Genomic DNA, 24253 nt, shown 5'->3' with positions numbered 1-24253 from the left:
CTTTTATAAACTTTTTTCATTGGAGATCAAGAAGCTTATTAACAATCGTATGAAGCCTTTTCTACAACACCATTTTGAAAACTGTAAATCATTAGTGAGAGTCGATTTAATTTGTATTAAAGGTGAAACGTCAGCACGATCTAAAATGGTCTTTCATCACCTGATTTGGTTTACTGTTATTTTAGTAACTGGGGTCTTTGCATGGGTAGGCCAAAACAGGATGCGTGGGTTACGGATATCTGCTGGCAGCAAAATTTTGAATTGATTTGTTATAAGCGTCATTAGCTAGTGTATATTGTTATGAATGTCCCTAATGATCAGCTTCGGCTGGATGGACCACCCTCGTAAAATATTCAAATAAAATAAGTATACATATATTTCATATTGAAAGATACATAAGAATAATAAGTGGGCACAGTGCTATCATCGATTAATGTGTAGGAGGGCTATTGTTGATAAAAAATTGATCCTGATAAAAAATAAAAACTTTGAAAACCAAATAAAAATGTATTTATCTAAAACATGGATGAGTTGTCGCATCCCATACGTATAAATAATGTAATACCATTATTTTCAGTAATATAAATATAATTCGTGCCTATTATGGCATATTATTTAATATATATATTTTTAATTTAATTAAAAAATTATTGTATAATGATATTTGTTAGTTCGCACTGTCTGCTCAAACCCCAGGGATAGTTTACGTACGTCAAACAAACAAAAAGTCGAAATTTGGACTCGTCGATTATTACTCATAGTTTTAAAAGAATGGACGCGACCGTTGCCTATTCATAACACAGTCAATTGTTAATCGTGTAAATGCATTTGGAAATACAGTAGTGTGCGTCATAAAAGTCGACTTTTTATCGAAAATCGACAGTGTTTGGCATTAGATTGTGACGAATCCTCAAAATTGGTTTGTAGGCCTTTACTGAACAATTTGTTATATCTGTGTAAGGTGTTATTATCACTTGTCTGGATTTTTATATACGTTTATCGTACTAAATAAAAAGAGGAAGAGTTTTTAAAAGTTGGATTTTAATGAAGTTCCTTTTCTAAAGGATATAACGTGTATTTCTGGTAAGTATTGTAGTCAGTTGTCAAAATCTATTATTTACCTTGATGGAATGTCACTATGGTTGATAACCCAGCTATAGAGAAGCCTACAGTGTAGAAAAAAAGTGAAGATTGATAGTAATATTGTATTGTCTGCTAAAAAGCCATACGATACCGGTATTGATAATGTAATATATGGTTTGAGTGAGGTATTGGAGCTACGTAGTGTATATAATGTATTGAAGAAAAAATCAGACTGTGTATAATGTGTGAACTTAATAGAGAGGAATAATGTGTAGTAGAAGTACCGTACCGTATGGTGATCTTTCATACACCCTGGGCCTTATGATTTATGTGACATACGGTACAGCGGTACCCAAACCCACTTCATTTAGTTATTTTAATTTAGGACTAAAATGTCGAATAGTGATTTCTCATTTGTCTTCCTCGGAATTTGTTTTCATTACGAATTTTCCGATCTTTTAGGAATGGTGGTCTCTCTGTTATACCTGGTTTTGTATTTCCTACTAATAATATTTATAATAATAGGCCTACTATTATAGTATTATTTCATTTTTCTTGTTATAAATATGGATTGGGATTAAATTCATCAATGTAATTAATAGTTATGTTATGGTATGTGAAAGATTTTCTCCCTGCCTTATAAATGAATTACAGTCGTGTACATTTTCCGTGGAAATGTGAACCACGTGTACAATAAAATTAATCTAGCAGGAATGCCATAGTAGTCATGTGAATGTGTCTTTACGTAGGTGGTAGTACCTTAGTAGTAACGTTGCTTATACCGTACACCATTGATTATGTAATTTTATATAACACCTAAATAAATTCCTGTCATTTGATTGGACGAATATGGGTCACATGGCGTGCAATATTACGGTCGATCGTTTAATAGTACTTTTTTTGATTTTCATTATTGATATATAACCTTTCATCATTCACCTCATGCCATTATTTGTAATATTACACTCATAAACATTAATTGTTGTATATTATTGCCTTAAATCCATTAAATCAGTGAGATATCTGTACAAATCAAATACAGGAGTATTGTTAGGCCTACAAAATGTGTCATTAATTTGGAACCAGTAGGCATACAGTAGATGCCTTTATACAGCAGACTCCTTATATTATGGAGCAACAACATTTGATTTGATTGTAGGCCTACCGACTGAGCGGATTCGGTGTATTTCCAACACGTATCACATACAGTTCAGTTGGAATTAATTCGTGTTTAAAATGCAAGAGAAGATGCCATTTCCGGTGCGTTAGGGGTCACTGATAATGTAGGCGGCCGATAATGTATATAAAATTATGGAGTAATTAATATAACATTATCGCCTCTCTTTGTGTTACGCAATACAGTCTCCTGTAGGCCTACAGTTTTACTCGATCGCTGCTTATTCATTACACACTTAATTATCGTGTAAATGCATTTGGAAATACAGTACAGTACTAGAGTGCGTCATAAATCCGAGTTTAAAATTCAAGAGAAGATGCCTTTATACAGCAGACTCCTTATATTATGGAGCAACAACATTTGATTTGATTGTAGGCCTACCGACTGAGCGGATTCGGCGTATTTCCAACACGTATCACATACAGTTCAGTTGGAATTAATTCGTGTTTAAAATGCAAGAGAAGATGCCATCTCCGGTGCATTATGGGTGATAATGTATATACAATTATGGAGCAATTAATAGAACATTATCATTATGTATTTTAATTCGTTTTATTACAATTTTGAAGAATTTATAAGCAAAACACACATACGGCGTGTGACTGACGTAAGTCTTGCGTAAACTACGCCTACACATGTGAACTAGACACTACGCCACCACATACGTGTAATCATGAACCTATAATTTGATATAAAACGGATGTGCTGTGCCTTTGTGTGAACGCACATTATCATTATCAATATAATTATCTCCTAATATTAATAAAGTATGTCCTTATAAGAAAAAGAATATAAAAGTGGTAATAGCCTTTGTGTCATATTTAAAATCCTCTTCCATCTGTATGTAATAATATTGTTTTTCTGTATCTGTATTTTTTTATGAATAACCAATCCATTATTTCCTTTTAATTCCCCGACGTGTCTGTGTCCAGGTGTTGTGTTATTATCCGGTTCACACCTTTCTTATTACCAACATGCTTATTTTAAAATTGTTCAGATTTCACTTTCTAGAAAAAAAAATTACAATGTTGCATTTTGGTTGTTGGATAGAGTACTTTCCGAGCGCCTGATCCCAGCGCTCAATATAGATGTAACACCAGGTAAAGCTTGGTTCCCACTAGCGACGCAACGTAACGCAAACTACGCAACGTAAGAAAATGCCCTTCCGATAATTGTGTTTTTCCCCGCCTGCGTGAAATCAAACCGACTTTGCAGCATTGTCGCGTCGTCGGTTCCCACTTGTGATTACACGCAATACAACACTTTGCATCGATACGTCGCTGCGTTACGTTGCGTTGCGTTCTAGTGGGAAACGCTTAAAGCGTGGTTCCCACTATACTAGAACGCAACGCTGCGACGTATCCGACGCAAAGTGATGTATTGCGTAATCACAAGTGGGAACCGACGACGCAACGGTGCTGCAAAAATCGCAAGTTTGATTTCACGCAGGCGGGGGAAAACACAATTATTGGAAGGGCATTTTCTTACGTTGCGTTGGTTGCGTCGCTCGCTTTAAATTGAGACACGTTATTTGACATTTTACAAGAACATAGTTATGAGATGCGTTCTTTTTATTTAGAATTATAAAAGTGTGGGAAGAGTTTATTTCATCATTTCGACAACTTTAAGTTTCGCCATCAGCGGTCTTTAATGCAATCTGTATAACTATAGTAAACTATAAGCCTACCGCTCAGATAACTATTTTGTAGTAAGTTGTTTATTTGCTCTGTTCCAAACGTCAGTGATATATTTATGTTTGCTTCATCGCTAGTTTAAAATAAGCTACCGCATATCAGGCCTAACTGTTTCCTAGTGATTCCGTTCTCTTGAATATAACTGTCTAAAGTGCGGCGCGAAAAGAGGTTGTAAAACCTTGTTGATATTGTCTGCGAAGAACACTGAGTCCGCCTTTTATAACTTGGCCTACTCTGGAAAACCGAATTATAATACTGTAGGCCTATTAGGCTAAACTTATTAAAGACGTGATACAACCAGGGTTAAAGCTATAGAGCATTTTATATGATAGTAAATTGTGATACCTGAACGGACCTAGTTATGACGCTTTCAACAGACGAGACATTAATATTGTTGTATGTTAAAGAACAGTTAATTATTTACTAAGGAATTTCAACAGAGGGTTGATGGATAAAGAACAGGTGTGGTCTTCGCAGGCACGCGCACATTTTTGATCGTTTCCATCTGTTTATTATGAAAAAGAAAGTTTCTACCCATTTCTATGTTACATACATTATTAAATTTCTAATATAAAGTAAACCATATAGGTATGGTGTTATTGGTATGTTTAGGGGAAAATGAATTTAGAAATTAAGAATCAATGTAGTGACATATATAGTTTTTTAATTCAAATTAGCTTTAAATTCCAGATCCGTATAAATAAAGATGTGAAAATCAATTGATACATAGTTAAAAAGTGGTGTGATGAGCAACTTTTAATAGCCAATGATGCTTTAGAATAGATTGAGGGCGTGTTAGTGACAAATGATAGGTGAAAAGTTGTTTGAGTTATAAGTTGAGATGGACTTTTAAGGAGGCTGATTAAAGAACAAGTAGAAAACGGTAGGAATCATATAAATTGCATACACATTTTAACATTTGTTCATCTTAATAAAGTTTGCAAGTATATTTTTATTTGGTATAACTACATGCTCTAAAATAGTAATTCCGTTTAGGCCTGCACTCAGTAATGTGAAGCACTGGACTGCACTACAAACAGTTAGTGTGGGCTAACAATGCATCGCACTGGTTGGAAGCCTAGAAATCATGTAGTGACGATACCAAAGCATGATTGATATTTAAACTTTGCCGCGCAATATACTCCATGCAATTCGATTATTTCACTCCTTTTAAAACACATTTCTGCTGTCTTATTTCATTATTATTGTCTGGGTGATCACAGAAGCGTTTCTTCTAAATTCGTGGTTGTTTAAAAAATGACATTCTGCACCTGCTGTATTGCAAAATCCACAAATTGCTCCTCTAGGAAATTCGAAATGTTTCACACACTACAATTATTATTTCCATTGTATAACTAGATTTAATTTTAATGCATTTTTGGCCTAGTTTTTTAATGACCTTGACAAATTGTACTTTCTGTTAACATTTTTTAAAGGGAGATGCATCTCTATGTCTGGGTGTTATCAGCCTGCTGTTGCCAATTGGTAATTCACAAAATAAAAAGTAGGCCACAACATGGAGGCTATACTTTTGTGCCCCTGGACTCATGGTATGCCTGTTTTAGACTGCTGAGAGTTCAATTTCCTATCTTTCTTTTCATATATATTATTATTACTTTTAAACATTTTCATACATTGTAGATAAAGAATTATGAAGATAATCACGTTTGATTATTGTAACAATTTTATATTTATTTATAAGTGTATTAGCATTGTGTATTTTAATACAATAAATGATCAATAACTAATATTAAATTTTATAATATTTATCTCAGAGAACTTCCTAATACATACAATGGTTACAAAGATATAGTAAACTATTTTTAGGTATTTTTTATGTTTATTTGGATAAAAGTACTATTGGAATGTAATTTTCCCAATTCTTGAATTTATTAAAATAAAGTACCTGGAAGTGGAACAAGATAAAATTAAGAACATTCTTTCAAGTGGAATGAGCTGATATAAACCAACGTGTGTGCTTTTTCTGTCATAGGAATTGTTGGTTCAAAAAAATTGTAAATTGTGATGGATATGACTTGAATGACTGACATGTTGATTGTATGTGACATTTATGAATTAATGCTATATCACCTGGTCAAAAGATACCTGTACTGTGTCGGCTGTTTTACCTGAGCTATAACACCTGTACTTTGTATCTTACCTGGTGAATGATTAAGATCTTCTGATTGGGTGAAACAATATCGATGGTTCCAGCAATTAGTAGCTCAAATTAGGATGCACAGATTGTTGAGTGTACAGTTATCAGCGAATGTGAAGTCCAGCTTGGGTCAATACCTGATTGGGTCAATACCTGATTATTACTTACAGACATTTATTGTTACCGATTAACCAGGTTGAGGGAAAGCGGTCAAAGTGGTCAGTACTGAGTGCAATTACCTGCAGACAACGGTCAGTGATGATGAGATGTCATATTAGGTGAAAGCGGTCAATAGGTTATTATGAGTTATCTTTGAATCCACCTGGGGCTTGTCTAGCCAGAGGCAAGAGCATTTTATTTTAGGTTTAAGTTTTATCAGAATGCACTTCGTGGTTGGATATTGGCTGGCTAACAAAACAAGGCCCAATATGCTTTGTTTTTACAGATTTTCTTAGTATTTTAACCTTTGTATACAAATTTGTAGTACACTAATTACCTGGACACCAGTGGAGAATCAAGTATGTACTAGATTTAATATAAGTTTCTTTTTTGTTTATTGACTGTTTTTTCATTATTTTTTGCCTAACAAAATAAGCAAGTGATTGGTTTTGTTTATAATGTCTATTTCATGCCTAGCATACCTGGATAAACCGACAATAGCCCTTTCACCTCGAAGAGCGAGTTGTAACTTGAAAAGTAGAAATTTTCCACAAATGGTATAGTTCATGTTCCCGGGTTGGTTTTGGTTTAAAATAATATTTCTCATTATGGTAACTCTTAAGGTTTTCGTGCCGTTCCTTTAGGCAGTTACATTCAAGAGAACAGAAGCATTGGGAAACAGTTACCATGCGGTAGCTTTTAGTTTACTACACGGCTGAAAAAATGGGTGTTTGGAAACTCGGACTGGGCACATGCGCACACTCCAAATCATGTCTGGGAAAAGAGAGTCTATGGGCCTGTTTCTGCTGTAACTGCTCAAAATACGGTATAAAAATACGGTATAAAATACGGTATTTTTTATACCGTATTTTTTAGTACCCCGTTTCTGCTAACAATACTTCTTGGGTGGTCGTGTTAAATTTCATCTTTTTTACCCAAATTGCCATTCATTTATTTGATCGATAATTAAAAGTCGCAATAAGGAAGTTTTACGTCTCACTTTCAACAGCCTAGCCCTAGTGATAGAGATGTTGTGAGAGCACAGAAAACATCGTAATGGGGACAATTAATTCGTTCCCTCCCCGAGTTATTGTATTTTGCAATGTTGTACTGCTTTCGCAGGCTCTTCAGCTTTGAGTTTACTTGCTTTGGAGACAAGTCTATTCCATACTCCTGCTTTATTTTTTTAGAAATGTCTTTATAAATGTGGTTGTCCATTTTATTACCTTTTAGTTGGCCAGACATTTTAGCTTCCCCACAAAAATTTATTTAGTAAAACTGTGACGTCTTCGCTCCACATTTTCGCCGAATATATATATAGCCTACACGTGTGTAAAACAGCTGACAGCGACAGAAAATAAAAACACGAATGTTGACCTTTTGTCATGTAAAAAAAAAATACGGTATTTTTTATTGGCAGCAGAAACGGGAACAAAAAATACGGTATAAATTTGTAAATACCGTATTTTATCCACAAATTTTGTGGGGAAAATACGGTATACAAAATACGGTATATTTTTTATGAGCGCAGTTTCTGCTGCCAAAAATATACCGTATATATACGGTTTTAAAAAAATACCGTATAATATACGGTATTTAGTTGGCAGCAGAAACAGGGCCTATGAAAACATTTGCTGATAAATATTGAGATGCATGACGTTAGTTATTGTCAGATGAGTAGTGTTTTTTAGAAGAAAAATGTCTTGTTAAAACTGTTTGGAATTTCTTTGATACAACAAGCCTTCTCCATCTGGAATTGCTAACTGCAGCATTGGAGCAGTAAATTCACATTCCATTTTGACTGACCTGGAAAATTGGATTCAATTGATAGTCTCATCTTTAGAAATTCTGAAGAACCTTTGAAATCTGTGAAATTTATGAGTAACCTTTGATTTTTGTAGCATAACCTTTACTGTGTTATTGTTTATTATATGTATTGTGCTGCTTTTAGTAAATAAGATGATTTATGTTGAATTTTATAGGTAGCAGTAGCCTCTACATTCTTTACTTACCAACAAGATCTGTACTCTGATGTTTTGTTTCTACTTAAAGGGGGGTTCCGGGTTTAAAATGAATAGTAAAAAATGTAAAATATATTTGTTTGTCTCTTGAACGGTAAAAGTTTCAATTTATATAAGCGCCCAGTGAAGCAGAACGAAGGCTGTGAAATGAGGCCAGATTACAAGTGCAGCTACGGCAAAATCACACTGTGGTTACAGAATAGGAAATTCGTGAAATGGTCAATCTTCCGACGACTCGTTATCATTAACCATATCAATTACTTTTGTAAAATTATACTTATCTGATGTAATTTTAGTCGGTCTTCCCATTTATAAAGTCAATTTTCTATGAAAATCCATCAAAACAGTGAAAAATTAGAAAAGTTTGCACTTTACGTTTGCCGATTTTCGCACTGACTTAGGGAAAGCCTTCAAAATCAATGAAGCGTAACGTATACATTCCTGCTGAGCGAGGAGAGCGAGACGACGATACACGTGCTCTCTCTGCCCATGCCTGGCATCGTCACGTGATAAGCAGATACAGTATACAATACCAAACTGGTCGGGTCGAGTATACCCCGTCTATAATCACAACATGAACGATGTACAGTATTTGATTGAAGGTCGACTCAACCTACCGGAATGGTATAGATAATATAGCTCGAATGAGAGAGTTGGAATATTTGCAAACATAAGTACAGTATTGCTAATTTTAACAAGTGTAGCCTATAGTAAAAGGCCTGGTAGTATCAATTCGCATAGGGTCTACTACACTAGCTAGCTCAATTTTTAACTGGGCCGGATCAGCTAGGCTAGGCCTCCTTCCTACTACCGGTCTACTTGCTTGATGCAGTATCCGCTTTTTTGAAGAGTAAACTAGGCCTACTTATTAGACGATCGGGACACCATACGTGCGGACGGCGATCGGACCTTGTTTTGCCTCAATATTTACAGCCGATTTTTGTAGAACGTTTTAGGTTTAGATTGTTTAGGAGTTTGGTTGATAGGATGGGTTTGGAATCCACTGAGTTTTGTTATTGATGGGCCAATCGTTTAGTAATAATAGGCTAGCTAGGCCCATGAATGATGGCCCCAATGTTTTAACGTAGCCATCGTGGCATGGAATCCCTAGTCAGAAATGGCTCTCACCCCGGCATGAATAAAATGATTTAGGCTAGGCCTAGCCTAGTACGTGAAGCCGATATACGATCTGTACTATTAATTCAAGGTATAAAAATAGTATAATTTATGACTCCGTAATCTGTACTAAATTTTGTATTTCATTAAATGTCAAATAAATATATGCTACTACTGTTATTATTACACTTTAGGCCTAGCTTAGCAAATCTACAAAAAATGTATTTCACAATGATCGGGTGGTCGTCGTTTGACAGAGGAGAGAGAACACAACGTACAAGCTTGACGTCGCGAGTTTGTAATCCACTGATGACGTGATTTTGTGAATATCTCATGAATATTAATGAGCTTCCCCAAGCTGCTGAAAAACAGACTTTCCATGAATTTACCCTAAAATGTATATGAAATTTAATTTTTTTAATTTCTCGTTATTACTTCGTCATTCTGACATGTCTATATTGTTATAATATTTTTTATTTAATAAATAAACGATATTTAAAAGCAATTTTAAACCCAGAATCCCCCTTTAATAGTATTTATACTGTAATGACATATGCAAGTAATTAGTGCTGGGGTTCTGCTTTAATAAGGCAAAGACAGATTGAGGGCCTGTTCAGACCTACAGAGTTATGCTTTCGTATTGTAATTGTACATATGTAGGGTACAGCTCTATAGGTCTGAACCAAGAAAAGATTAGTGGAAGCCACTTTGTACAACACTGATCTTTCGTTCGTTATGACTGCTCAAGGTACAAGATTATTGAACAACCCTTACGATACGAAAGTCATCCGTCAATTTACTCCTGCATACCAGATGTTTGCCCAAATCGGTGACACAGTTTCAAACAAAAGCATTAGTAAAGCAAATCTGGTAATTATAATATGACATTGCACTTTCTCTCCATGGGTCTAAACATACCCTTACAGTAGTCGTACACAAACAATATCTATCAAAGTGTTTTTATTTTAATGATAGACAACAACAAAAGTAGAAATTATGATAATATTCTGTGTAGCAAAATTGGGCTCTTTACCTTATTATTGAATACTGTATACTGTAGGTCTGTTATTTTGTTGTCATGGTTACTTTTAATATTTTGTATTTTTCGTACATTGATGCAATACTTACAGTAGTGGGAAAATCCACCCATGCGTTACTTTTCATTGTTATTTGTGTAATTGTTATCTATTATAGGACACAGAATTAAATAAACTTTAAAAATAAAATTAAATAATTCAATTGTAAATTTTAATATGATACAGGCTAAAGCACTGTCTACACTACCAAACTAGTTTGACAAAAAAGGTGTGATGTGCTTAAATATGGTAGTGATATGACATCATCATGTCCATATATGGGCATTGTTTTTGACACATAAAGTTTTATAGTGTAGACACTGACAAAGCTTTAGTAATTAATTAATTTAATAACACCAGAAAAAAAAAAATATGCTTGTAAAAACTTATTCATACTATTTTCTGTTGAAAAGCTCTGATTAATATAATATGAGTAATAAACCACTTTTTTTAAATATATTCAAATACCTTTTTCTAAATATTGAGCTTCGTTCACTTGGGACAGTTCTTATTACCTTGTTTGTCTCCAAATGTAATCTCTGTCATCCTGTATAAAATGTTTGTCATTACAATAATACATTTAAACCAAATTAAAACTAATAGCAAGTTAGCTTGGTTTCAACTTGAACTATATTATTGTATTAGCTAAATAACAATGTCATTTATTGTACTGTCAATGTCATAGAGGAAAATGTTCACATAAAATAAGCTGTATTTTGTGTGTCACTGTCAGATTTGTATGGCAATAATTTGTCAATTACTGTATACAATGAATTATTATTGACATTGTATTTAAGGAAATGTCATTTAGTATTTACTATAACTGTAAATTGTTAGAAGTAGTCCATAAATAGACAAACACATTCATCTTAATAATAGCTGATAATGCTATACAGTTTAGTATCTGTATTCTGGCTGTAGCCACCAGTACGGTTGGTAAGGCTTAAACCTGACCAATTTTTCTTGGAGGCCTTTTTTTTTGACAACCCAGTGGCTTGAACATAATATATTGTTCCCTTTTCTTGCTAAATCCCGCAATACTTTATTTATTGTGGCGACACTTATCAAAGTACTGAAATATATAAATATATTTTTTTGTAGGTTAGTTTAAATGTTTATTAGTGACAAAGGTCAAAAAGCTATGAAAAAGTTAACAAAACAACAGCAAATAGAGCAGAAAATTGTTGCTGAGTAAATTAGCTTGCATAAATTATTCAATTTTGAAGATGTTGACAATTTTACGTGACAGCTAAGAACAAAGAATTGCTTAATTGGCTTTGCATAATTAACATTATAAGATTAATTGAAATGTAAAATTAAAAAGTGACATGGAGGCAATGTGTATGATAGTGTACAGTATAACAGACAGTAGAACTAAACTGATTCAGTTTCAGTGTCATCTTAAAGGGTCTTTCACACCTGTTCCGGCACGATTCTGGTCCATCTTTTGTTTTTACGTCACTGGCTACGCACATATCGATTGGCGCATAGCCGCGTGGAGCATCGTGTTTAAACGAAACATTGACGCTCGATTCGTTGTACAGGAACCGTGCCGATACAGCCCCGATACAGGTGTCAAAGATTCTTAATAGGGGTTATACCCCTGAATTATAATAGGGGTTGGCCCTGGTGTTAAAACATTCATTGCTGTTTTTATAGGTAAGTTTAATAGAGGTTTCACAAAGAAACAGTTTTACTGTAATGTATAGTGAAAGTTTCTGTACAAAGTTTAAATCATGTATAAAAGGTGAATGATGATAAGGAACAGTTAGGTACTATAGAAATTACAGACAATTGACTTCTTGAATGCCTAAATCACTCTTGAACACTAATAATAGATTGCACAAAGGATTAATGAAAGGGAGGATAATCTAGGATTATTAATGAGTGTCTTATAAATTTGTTATGATCAAAGCATTTAAAGAACATTGTAAATCCGATTGACTTATACAGCATTATAGTCCATTCATTTGAGTACGAGATATAGTTATACTATTTTAATAGCTTTAGTCCATTTTCCTAACTAGACCGATAAATTGACTTCACCCTAATTTAGTACTTGACAATAGGCTAAGCACTTTACTGTACAATACTGTCATACAGCTGTGTGTATAACATACAATGATCTATACCTCTACTGTATGTGGTATTGTAAATGTGCCGACTTGACCATTTGCCCACTATAAATAGTTTAGGACATGGGAGAAAAGTGAAATTTGACATTTAATGTAGTTTTTTAAACATATTGTATCCTGTCATTAACTCTATGTACAATGAAGGACTGTAGTTGGCAATAAATATAAACATTAATATTTTATAGGGAAATACATAAAAACATAATTATGTGATGACTGATTTTTGTAAACTAATACATATGTAACTTAACCAGACAATTTAGACAGAGTTAGTTCAAGTACTTAACTTTATACCGAGTTCATTGACAACATTGAATAGTGCTATTACTTGCTAATCTTTAATGTACGTCAGTGTACCCACTGATGAAATACCAGGCATGGTATATAAAAGTCAAACTTTCTTTGACAGGTATCGGCCGCAAATCCCTTTTCAAATCCTCTAAGTTAAATTGTCACGCTCCAAATCTCCTATTCACTTTATAAACCAAACACACATGTTTAAGCAGTACCGTAGTTTGTTTACAACAAATATTTGTTTTAAATAATGGTGATATTTTGGTGAAAAATCCAGATTTACTTACAAGAGGCATGATTTGGACTTAGGAGCAATAGTCACCACCAATTGAGCTTAATTTACATTCCCTTTTCTCATTTCACTTAAGTCAATACATATTTAACGGATTTCTATTAAGTGGTATTACAGATAGGATTTATTCTTTATTTGAAGGATATAGTTTCCCAAAATGTTGAGACTTGATGAATATTAACATTGTCGGATTGAAATAAAAAGGTAAGCATGTAGCCAGCAGACTTAAAGTTCCACTACTTGTAGAACAGTACCACACCTAAAAGAACGGGGTAATAATTACAGCGAGCTAATGTAAGCTCACTGTATTAGTTTTGTGTGTTGTGAAAAAACAAATTATCTTGCTTTAGTAGTTCATCCTTCCCTACTGTCCATATGTAATGAATATCTTCCCTTCTTTAATTTGCATCTTTGTATTTTTTGCCATCACAGTATCAAACTTAGTTCATTATATGTTTCTATAATTTCTTATTTATAAATTAATGTAATTAAGAGGACAAGTTAATTAATTATAAAATGCCTTAAAAAGAAAAAGGAAATTACTTGATAATTATACATGATAGATATGTTAAAAACATGATGTATGGTGTTGGTAAAATAGCCCTGGTAAAATGATTATGAACAAATATTAAATATAGAAACATCTGACCCTGTAGAAATAAATGGTAAGTACTTCATGTAGTATTTAACACACAAGTTAAACCTAGCTCAATTTGACTTAATTACCTTTAGGCCCATTTACATTTGTTTGTGTCATTTAACACTTAATCAATATAAAACAAACAAATAACTGACAGATAGTATTTATCTAATGGTAGGTGAACAAGTGTAAATGAGACTTAAGCTCTGTCTACACTATCACACTAGTTTGACAAAAAAAGTGTGATGTGGACAAATATGGTAGTGATATTTCCAAATATGGAAGTGATATGACATTATCTTGTCCATATGAGCACATTACATTTTTTTTGTCGCATAAAGTTTGATAGTGTAGACAGAGCTATAGTTTGTATATACTGCTTTTTCATTGACAGTGCCTGTCAAAAAGTTCTTAATTTTATTCACCTACCTCTTTGTAGTGGTTTCTGATGTGTTTGGATTATTTGTTCTATCTTTACCATGATAGACTATGTTAATGAGAAGAACTGTATATTTGATTACCTTGGTCTATACAATGGGTTATTACATAACAAAACCATATGTAATTACAGTACCTATATCAATGTCATTGTGTGATTTTCAAATGCTATGCAAAATTTCAATTTCTATCCAGTGGCGTTTTCGTGTTCAGCAAAGATTGGAAGAAGTTTCTTTGGTACAAGCAGTTCCGGGTGCTAAAACTTTTTGCGAACTTAGCAATTGTTGATTTATAGATTTTGCCACGAAAAATACTATAAAAAATCCCATATATAAGAAATGTACAGTTACTTCTAAGATCAAATAGAAAATGTATTACTTGTGGAATTTGCATGAAACGAACAATTAAAATTGTTGCTAGAATTTTATCAATGATGACAAGGCGCCTAGTAGAATTAAGCTTTTGTTGATGTCTGCAAACAAACAAAGTTGATGAGACAATATTTATGTAATGCCTCCTTAATGTTCTCTCTCTTATTAAACTATCTTTTATAGTTCCTTTCAGTGACACCATCTTTGTAGTGGTTGTTGACTTGTTTGAGTAATTGGTTGTTTGGTTGTATCCTAATTATGTGGCTGTCTGAAACTTTGAATTGTGTATATTGTTGTATCAAACCAATTACTAGACCAGGAAATAGACAGCCAAGCCCCCAGTATTGTTTGTTGTTTTTTTCCCAATTCCAAACCACATTAAAATTTCTCTTTCAAAATGTTAACGACCCTGACAAACATAAAAAAGTCCGGATTAACAAAAAATTCCAAAAAAAATAATAAAATGGAAATATTTTCTGGTTTAACTTATTCTGAACACAATTTAAAAGTGTTTATTTAAATAAATATTTTCTCCCAATTCCAAACCACATTTCTTTAAAATTTTTCTTTCAAAGTGTTAACGACCCTGAAAAACATTTAAAAGAAAATTGGAATAAACAAAAATTACAGTCAATAATGGAAATATATTCTTGTTTACTGAAATTTTAAAATTGTCTCTTTATACAAGCATATCCTCAAGTGCGTCTATGGTTTTTGAATAAGAGTTTTGAATAGTGAAAATGATTTTGTTAGGTGTATTACGAACTATCCGCTGTTTAATACGATCATCAAATCTCTTCACTAAATGGGAGAAAATTCTATTTTAGTGTGATTTTTCCATTTTGTATTTTTTGTTTTATGTATGGAATTTTTATTCTGAAATAAAGTGATCAATCCATCTATCAATATTCATCATTTAAGTCATTAAAGATATTAAACATGTGTTCTGTCATTTTTTATTACTAAATTAAAAAAATTAGGAATAAAAAATGAATTATGTACTGCTATATCCATGTTACAAGAACATATTTTACCAATTAGTATTTTGTTTCTCCCTAAGGAATAATGAAACTATAAAGATTATATAATGTGATAGTGCTCAGGTGAAGAACTGATAGTGCAAGTTGATACTTGCTCATTATTATTGATAGCACAGCTGATACAACGTGTCTCATCTTTTTATAAAGATTACTGATTATAAATTATTAATTACTTTTGCCAAAGCCATAGAAGCCAAACAACCTTGGCTTCCAACATGTTCCTTTGATAGTGTGCATGTCATATATAAGTATACAGTATAATAAAAGGATTCATTGTTTCTGTACAATAGCAACCCTACTTTCTTGAGTCATCTAGGAAAGTATTGCCAGGACCAGAAACAATTTATTATAGAAGAAATTCTGGAGAATCGAGTCAGCATGCAATCAAGGATAACTGGCGACATTACAGATACTTTGCTGGCGATTTGTAACTTCAAGGAATTAACATTATAATTCCTCATTAACAAGTATACTTGATGTAAATGTGCAGATGCACTCTTGTTGTGTCAGTAATTATCTTGTTTTCGTTGTGACGGCAAAGAGAAAGCCATATTGTGCGTCTGAATACAAATACTATATTTAAATTTTTTAATTTTCACCATCTTAAGGAGTACATGTATGAGACTTTTTCTCCAAGTTGTTCGTTGTGATGGCAAAGAAAGCCATATAATACAAAAAAGCCATTTTGTACTGCATAGAAATACTATATTTACATTTTTAAAATTTTCACCAGCTTAATGAGGTTTATCATAGGCTTAAAACATAGTGAATGGCGTCTGGCATCTACCATTAATGTAATAAATGGTTAAAACATGTTAATAATTGACAAAAACAAGATTGCGAATCCTTTGTACTTTTGGCTCTTTATTTAGTGTTCAATACTTTATTGTTCTTTTTTATTGGACAATTAAAATAACATGAGTTTATATTCAAGGGTATACAGCTCTGTCTACACTATCAAACTAGTTTGATGTGCCCAAATATGGCAGTAATATGCCCAAATATAGTAGTGATATGACATCATGTCCATATATGGGCACATCACATTTTTTTCACATAAAGTTTGATTAAGGCTTAAGATGCCTTTCCAAATCAACCCCCTCTCCTTCCAACACTTTTTACTCACTACTCTTATAGGTTCACAATCTGTAAATTCTGTTGGATGGACTACTAGTATTACTACCCATGGAAACAAAACTGTACTACTAAACTACTTGAACATGATAAAGTATAAATACACATTTCTATTATAAAACCAGCTATCTTGAAATATATGAAAGCTTTGCCCACAATTAGTTCTGATCAAAGATAATACAATCACTTAAATAAGTCATATCTTAATGCATAACCCTATTTGGTTTTATTTTATATTTTAAGATATTGATAATAACTTAGTATCACTAAAGGTCAAGTGTGTAAATGGTACGGTAGTTACTTTGGTTTTGTGTGATTGATAAATGGTTTAAATGCAAATCTATTACTGAGAATATACCTTTTTCAAGTGTATCAGATAAAACAATAAATAATAATGAATCATTTATTTTACTACCGAAAATGGGCTCCTTTTCCAATTGTTACGACTTTAAAAAAAATGTTTTATTCACTGGAAATAGACTACAGTGTGATTGTCTTAGTATCAAGGCTATTCATAGTGAAGTTTATAGAATTGGAGATAAATATTGTTCAGGCTTCTGTCCTGACATGAACACAAAATGATTTTACATTTACATTTTAAACGTTGTCCAAAAAACAACTTTAATTTAAGGTTTGAAAATTTGCTAATTGTATAGTGATTGCAGGTTTTTATCTCAATACAAAATTGTATGCATTTCAGCCTTGATCATACTGTATATGATTTTCATTTTTGAATGATGAATAAATATACCTTGAATAAAGGTAGCTGAAATCAACAGTAGTTGATTAAAAAAACTTTAAATATTTTGGTGCACTATTTTTCATACTTTCGCTGTCAATTTTAAGTTTAAAATTAACAGAACTACACCAGCCTAAATAGGTGTTAAAAAAAACAAGCTTTAAACATATTTCTGCACCATTATTCGTACTTTCGCAGTAAATGTTATGTTCCAATAAACTATTCCAGCCTAAAATTGTGTGTGAACTGGTTCCAAGGAAAACACACTATCTAGAGTATGCATGTTTGCTTAGGTTAAAATCTAGGCTTATTGCAAAATGTCAATTGATTTACCTCCAGAGAATAGTTTTCTATTTGAACAATACTCCATCGTTTATTTTATTCTTGTTTCGCAAAACCACAACACCTATTCATTCTGTACTAATATTGTACTTGCCTATTAATTACAATCATGTTTACATGAGCTCTTTGAATGGGAAACATTGTTTACAATTTGTCATTTGCTTGACTCATCTTGTTGAAAGAGTTTTCATGAATGGATCAGTGAAAAATAATAGTTCCGATGTCTGTTTCGATTAACATTGCTTCGTTAAGCAAGTACATTAGAACTCTTTTTTCTTTAAAAATAGAGGTTCTTAACAATTCTCGAGTGTTTTTAGTCAGATTATACAAAAAGAGAGACCTTTACATTTTTGGTTTCATTGTATTGTTTGTGAAGGACTAAAAAAATAAGAAAAGTATTATTGTATTACCCAAGATTTTGGTAATCTTTTAATGCTCTACTTTGCTGGATTGATTTTGCCTAAGAGATGTGACCTTATTAGAATTATTTTATATTCTCTTATAAAAATAAAGTCCTATTCACATTGTACAACCCTGGAAAATGTTGTGTCTGCACAGTAAGTGATAGTGTACATGTGTTACAATGTTGAACTGTATTAGTGGAAAACTGTCTAAAGTGGACGGTTTTAGCATACAACACTAATGATGCTAAAGAAGAATCCTGAAATACGAAAAACTTCCATCGTGATTATAAGCGTTGTCCTGCATCTGAACAGCTTAATTTTGTATAATTTACCTTGCTACCAGCTAATACGGCATAACTCTATTAGTGTGAACATAGGCTAAAACACAATCTATTAAACACATGCTTTTAATAGTGCTGCAACACAACCAATACTGTATTATATAATATATATCAAGTTCTGAATCTAAATCCATTGGCATGCAAGAACCTCTCAACCACCGACAGATTTGCTAAAATAAGTTTCTGTAACTGCGTTTTCCAAATTGACATATCACATATCATTTTTTCGTGCCTACTGATTTGATTACAAATACATGAACTAAATATATTTACAGGTGGTGCATAAGTGCTTGTATTTATTTATACTAATGTAATGTAATATCAGGTGATTTTCACCCCTTTCGTGTGATGTAAGGTTATACCGTGTTATTACTCTCTAAGGCCAACATTGTTAAAATACCATAATTAACGAGAACTGCTAGACATTGTAATTATGTTCACAGTCGAATGATGTAAAAATAAACATTTTTACAAGTTTTTTACAATTAATTGTTTAAATTAAAGAATTTTGATTGATGTTAATCATCAAAAAGTGTACATTTTTTTTGGTAAATTGTCCTCAAGCTTAACTGAGGAAATTCGGATTAGGCCCTCCATGGACTCACAGCAGTCAGCTGTACATACTTTTTCATAATTTAAAAAACAATATTTATAACACTACAAAATGTTAACAATATAATTTACAAAATAATCTATATGGAAAACAGTACAAACAGTATGAAATATATAATAATTCTTATACAAATAAAATAAGGAATACATTTATAATATTATACTGTTTATTAAACATGATGAAAAGAAATTAAATGTTTTGATTATATACAAATTAAAAAAATCTGGTTTTATTACAAATGAAAATTCTTCTAATTAAAAAAGACTTCCTCAGATATGGTTGGTTTCTATTTGAAAGGCCATCCACACAGTTCAATGCCATCTCCTCCTAATGCTCTGTCTACACTTATCAAACTTGCCCATATATGGACATGATGATGTCATATCACTACCATATTTGGGTATATCACTACCATATCTGGGTATATCACTACCATATTTGAGCACATCACACTTTTTTGTCAAACTAATTTGATAGTGTGTAGACAGAGCTTTAGATTTCTTTTACTGTTAATATTCATATTGTAGTTATTATATAAAATGTATTTTAATATAGTGATTTTTATCAATTTTCTAATACTATTTAAAATGTGTGAATATTTAGCAAACAAAAATATTTTATTTCTGTATATAGTTAGATTCATTGCATAAATTGAGTTATTTTTTGATAATTCGATTAAAATAAAATAAATGCTTTGCGCTTAGGATGTCTGACTCACTGGAAAGGAAAAGCTTTAAGTTTTGATAAGTGTATATGTAATACAGGTAATAGAAAAGCTGATGGGAGCTGTTACGACTTTGATAGAAATAGACATTACAGGTACAGTAGTCGAACGGAGCCTACGAGGGTATGAATTATTATTGCATAAGGATGGAGGAATATACGGAATGGAATTTTCAATGATTGTACATCATATCTAGCACTTATCAGAAACTTTAGGTAAGGGTCTAAACATTCGCAATGGCCAGTCAAATAGTGTGTACCATTGCATCTGAGTTTGTTATAGTTTCAGTGCACTTTAAGTCTAGAACGAACACTTTAGTTGATCAAGGAGGTTTTATTGAATGATATCTATTGGTTGGTAAATATCCACTTTTACCATTTCAGTTTGTTGTTTAACAGTTTTAAAACACTTTAAGTCTAGTATCTAGTCACTTATGCTTGATCAAGGAGGTTTAATTGAATGCTACTGTATATATTGGTTGATAAAGAGCCAGTGTTACCACCACTGTATCTGCATGAGTACCCACATACTTTTTTCAACTTGAAAGTGTTCCAAATGTGAGCTTCATGAAAGTACAGTACACTCAGCATTTGTTATGGATACAATTAAAGTTATATGCTTCTATGTTAAAAGATAATATTTGTCAAAATCTCTACATATTGACTATACCATTTGTGGAAAGGGGTGTTTAACATTTCAATTTATATCTCGCTCTTCGAGAAGAAAGGGCCATTATCGGTTTATCCAGGTAAGCTAGGCATGAAAAAGACTGAATGTTTAGATTTTATTGTACATTGTACTTTTTAAATACATTAGGAAAAAATAAAATGAATGACCTGGAATAGCACCATTCATTCTACAAAAAACTTTAAATTGTATTTTATAGATTTTAGATCATATTTGAAATACTTGATTTATACCTATGATATCACTTCCTGTTCATTTATAAAAACCGCAAAGTGGTGCTTGACAGTTTGTAACCTTTGCCCTCATTTTTTTTCAGCACTTTCATTGAAAGAGCTTCCGATATTTATTGGCCAATTAAAGTAGAATAACGTAATTGGCATACAAAGTAGTTGGTATACTATATATATAATTTTGTTTGATTAGTATGATATCATATCCAAGGTATTAATAGTATTATTATGCTATTTATATTAAACACAGAAAGATTTTTATCACATAAACTGCAGTAATATTGTGTTAAACAAGCTTAAAATATTGCCGGTCACACCCCTTCCTGTGTGAGAGCGGTCCTGTGTGACCTTGATAGTGCAAATGCATTTGACCCTTTGACCATCTAGTAAGATGGTATACCACCACTTTTTTACCATCTCAGGTCTAGGGCCGTAGCCAACCTCGTCTGAAATTGTCACCACCCACCCCATTTTATATTAATAATTATATTTAGAGGTCTGTGTGAAAAGGGCTTTAGGATTAAAATCTGTCCTGAATTATAAAAAGAATCCATCAACCCATCCACTAAAATTGTGAGAAACATTGCAGTATGTCCTGATCACCTGGCAGTTTTTGCACCTAATTGATGGTATACTGTACCAGGAATGTTGTACATAACATTCAGGCTATCATTCATTAACTTCCTGAGATTCAGTTACCAATAATATGAATCACCAGTGTAAATGTATATCCTATTGGTATCTTAGCCATCCAGGTTTATCAAAACTCTAGTCCCTTTAAGTAAACTTTTTAAATTTAATCAATAGGCAAATAACTTAATCGTTTACTGCTCAATTATCTATGTTTAATATTAGCCCACTCGAAATTTCCTATTGAATAAGATGGAAAGTTTAAGTTGGAAAGTATCCAAAATTACTTTAATTCAATTAAATGACTTTAATTTAAAAGGAATGGGGAGGGGGAGGAGAGAGATTTGTGTTTTTTCATAAAAGCTTCAATGAGCTAGTCTAGTAGGAACACCATATTATACTTTTACTGCACTGCAGTAAAAGTATAATATGATATTCCTACTAGACTAGATCTCTAGTTTGAAAAGGGCACTTCAGGGGGAAAAAAGGAGGGGGTGGGGTTCATTTGCCTACTCTGTAGCTTGTCTGAAAGAACCACATTCTCAACATTTGATTTCAACTCAAGGCACTCAGATAAAGATATGTGTAAAAGAATTTGTCATGATAAAAAATATCTTGCTTAAAAATTTATTTTTCTCAAATTATGTTGTCAAACCTTCACTACAGTTGTTATCATGCTTCCCCAAGCCCCCCTTAAAGTGAGAATAAATTAGGGACAAGCATAACCAGATAAAATCGAGAAGGTTCTTTAGCACCATGCTCCAATTAGTACTACCATAGTTTGTTGACACTTAACATTTTGATGAAATATTTAAAATTAAATATATGAACCCACAAAAACCCTAACATTTGTTGCTACACTAAAAATAAACTTTTTAAAATCAATTATAAAATATTTAAATTCTAAATTTATTACTTTCTGCCTTATTTAATTTGTTTATTTGTTATTCGTCTATGTTTATTTATTTTAGAGTATGGTAACCATTGGCATATTTTCCTTGTGGTTATAAATTTGTCTTTACAATTTATCTACCTTTGTTAAGCCAAAACCATAGCTGACAACATGATTTTCAAAGCCGGTTTTGACAAGTATTGTATGATATACTCCCTGAGGAAAGCTGGGCATTATTTACAATGACTTGGTGAAATTGTGGTTGAAAGTAAATAGAGGAAATTAGATTGACACGTAAGATCAGTATAAGTACAGGTAAACCAGGAGATTATAGTAAGAAGTTGATTAACCTGTTTCATTGGACCTTTCTTTCTTTCAGAATTTCTACCCAGGATGTTGGAGGTAATCTGGAAGTTCTAAGTCACCCGGACATATTTTCTTGGTAGATGGTACAACATACCTGCATACTTAAAGAACAAGGAAGAACAAAGGACGACATTTCATTGAGGACTAAAAGACAACTTGAATTTTAAAACTGATCACCTGAAGAGAACCAATATTTTGCATTTTATTTGGATGGATTATTAGCGTTATTAACTACAGGATACAAAGGAAAGAATATTTAAACAAAAACTACTATTACTATATAATTTATATTTATTAAAAGATACTCTTGGTAACCTTTTCATACCATGGAAATTAAATATATTATTGCGATATTTATAAGTTTATCCGTCAACATCAAACAAGGTTTAACCGATGATGATGACGTCATCACGGCGATGGAGTGTGACCGCAGACGATTGGACCCGATCACATATCACGGTAAGGGATTATGCGATTAATTTTAATGTGTCTGCTATAGTCATATATGACTTAATGTCATCAATCAATATGTAATTTCATGATGTAAAAATACCTAATCCTAGTAATTATCACTTGATTGCAGTAATTATAGAAATCGGCTCTTTGTTAATTATGATACTGTCAAAATACCAACATGTTATTGTATTGATTAAATTCTATTTTGGAGTATTTATAAGAGCTGTATTATCAAATCAATTAATGATGATTGGCAAATTTTAAATACATAGGTCATTAATTTTGGACAATATTCAAATCTCTCCTGAAAACTCACCGATATCAATGGTTATTCTTTTCATGTTGCGCTGTGAACTCCGGTAAAGAGCATTTGTGTCTGTGTTCCATATGTATGATATGAATGTTGTTGCCTTTTGTTTGATTACATTCAGTAACATTATTGATACAATTTCTAATATTTCAAATATAAAACCCTGCAGTCTGGCAGTTAATTATAAAACAAAGATTTGTTTTATTCCTAATATAACAATGGAATCACAGTTAATGTTGTAGGAAACATATGGCTTTGATATTTGTCATGTGTTGAACAATTGCTAGTCTTCCATAGTAGGATGAAAGGTTGATCCTAGGTTTTTTCTTGTTATTTACAATTGGACCACCTGTCCATGCATCATCCTGCTGGTTATCACCAGATTTTCGAAAAGAAAACACTCCTCCGGGAATTACACGACAAAAAAGGATATCATCGAACGGGCGAATGTGAAGGAATTTGACAAGAATCGTGACAAGTTTAAATTGAAGCTACTTCATCTCCAATTGAAATCATCGCATCAATTATGCCTCGAAGGAATCTAAATTTAGCCATCAGTAATATGTCAGACGTCATCCCTGTTGATTAACGCTAAATTAACGTCAACTACGTGGATACACACAAAAGTTTTTTTTGCCCATAATTGCCATGTGTGTGTTTTGCTGATTGGAGGGCTATTGGCGATCTACAG

General features: G+C 32.5%; 1 protein-coding gene across 1 annotated transcript in view; it reads left to right on the top strand.

Moving 5' to 3' along the window:
* Nucleotides 1–823: 823 nt before the first annotated feature.
* LOC140040905 (semaphorin-5B-like) overlaps nt 824–24253 on the top strand; it is an 86755-nt gene continuing 63325 nt past the window's right edge. Inside the window, exons 1-2 of the mRNA XM_072087175.1 lie at nt 824–1083; nt 22810–23255. Coding sequence (XP_071943276.1) covers nt 23123–23255 — 133 coding nt within the window. The 5' untranslated portion in view covers nt 824–1083; nt 22810–23122. The remainder of the gene's footprint in view (nt 1084–22809; nt 23256–24253) is intronic.

This window comes from Antedon mediterranea, chromosome 2 (genome assembly GCF_964355755.1).
Source record: "Antedon mediterranea chromosome 2, ecAntMedi1.1, whole genome shotgun sequence".
NCBI lineage: Eukaryota > Metazoa > Echinodermata > Crinoidea > Comatulida > Antedonidae > Antedon > Antedon mediterranea.
Note: the sequence above shows the minus strand (reverse complement) of the source record. Positions and strands in the feature narration are given on the sequence as shown.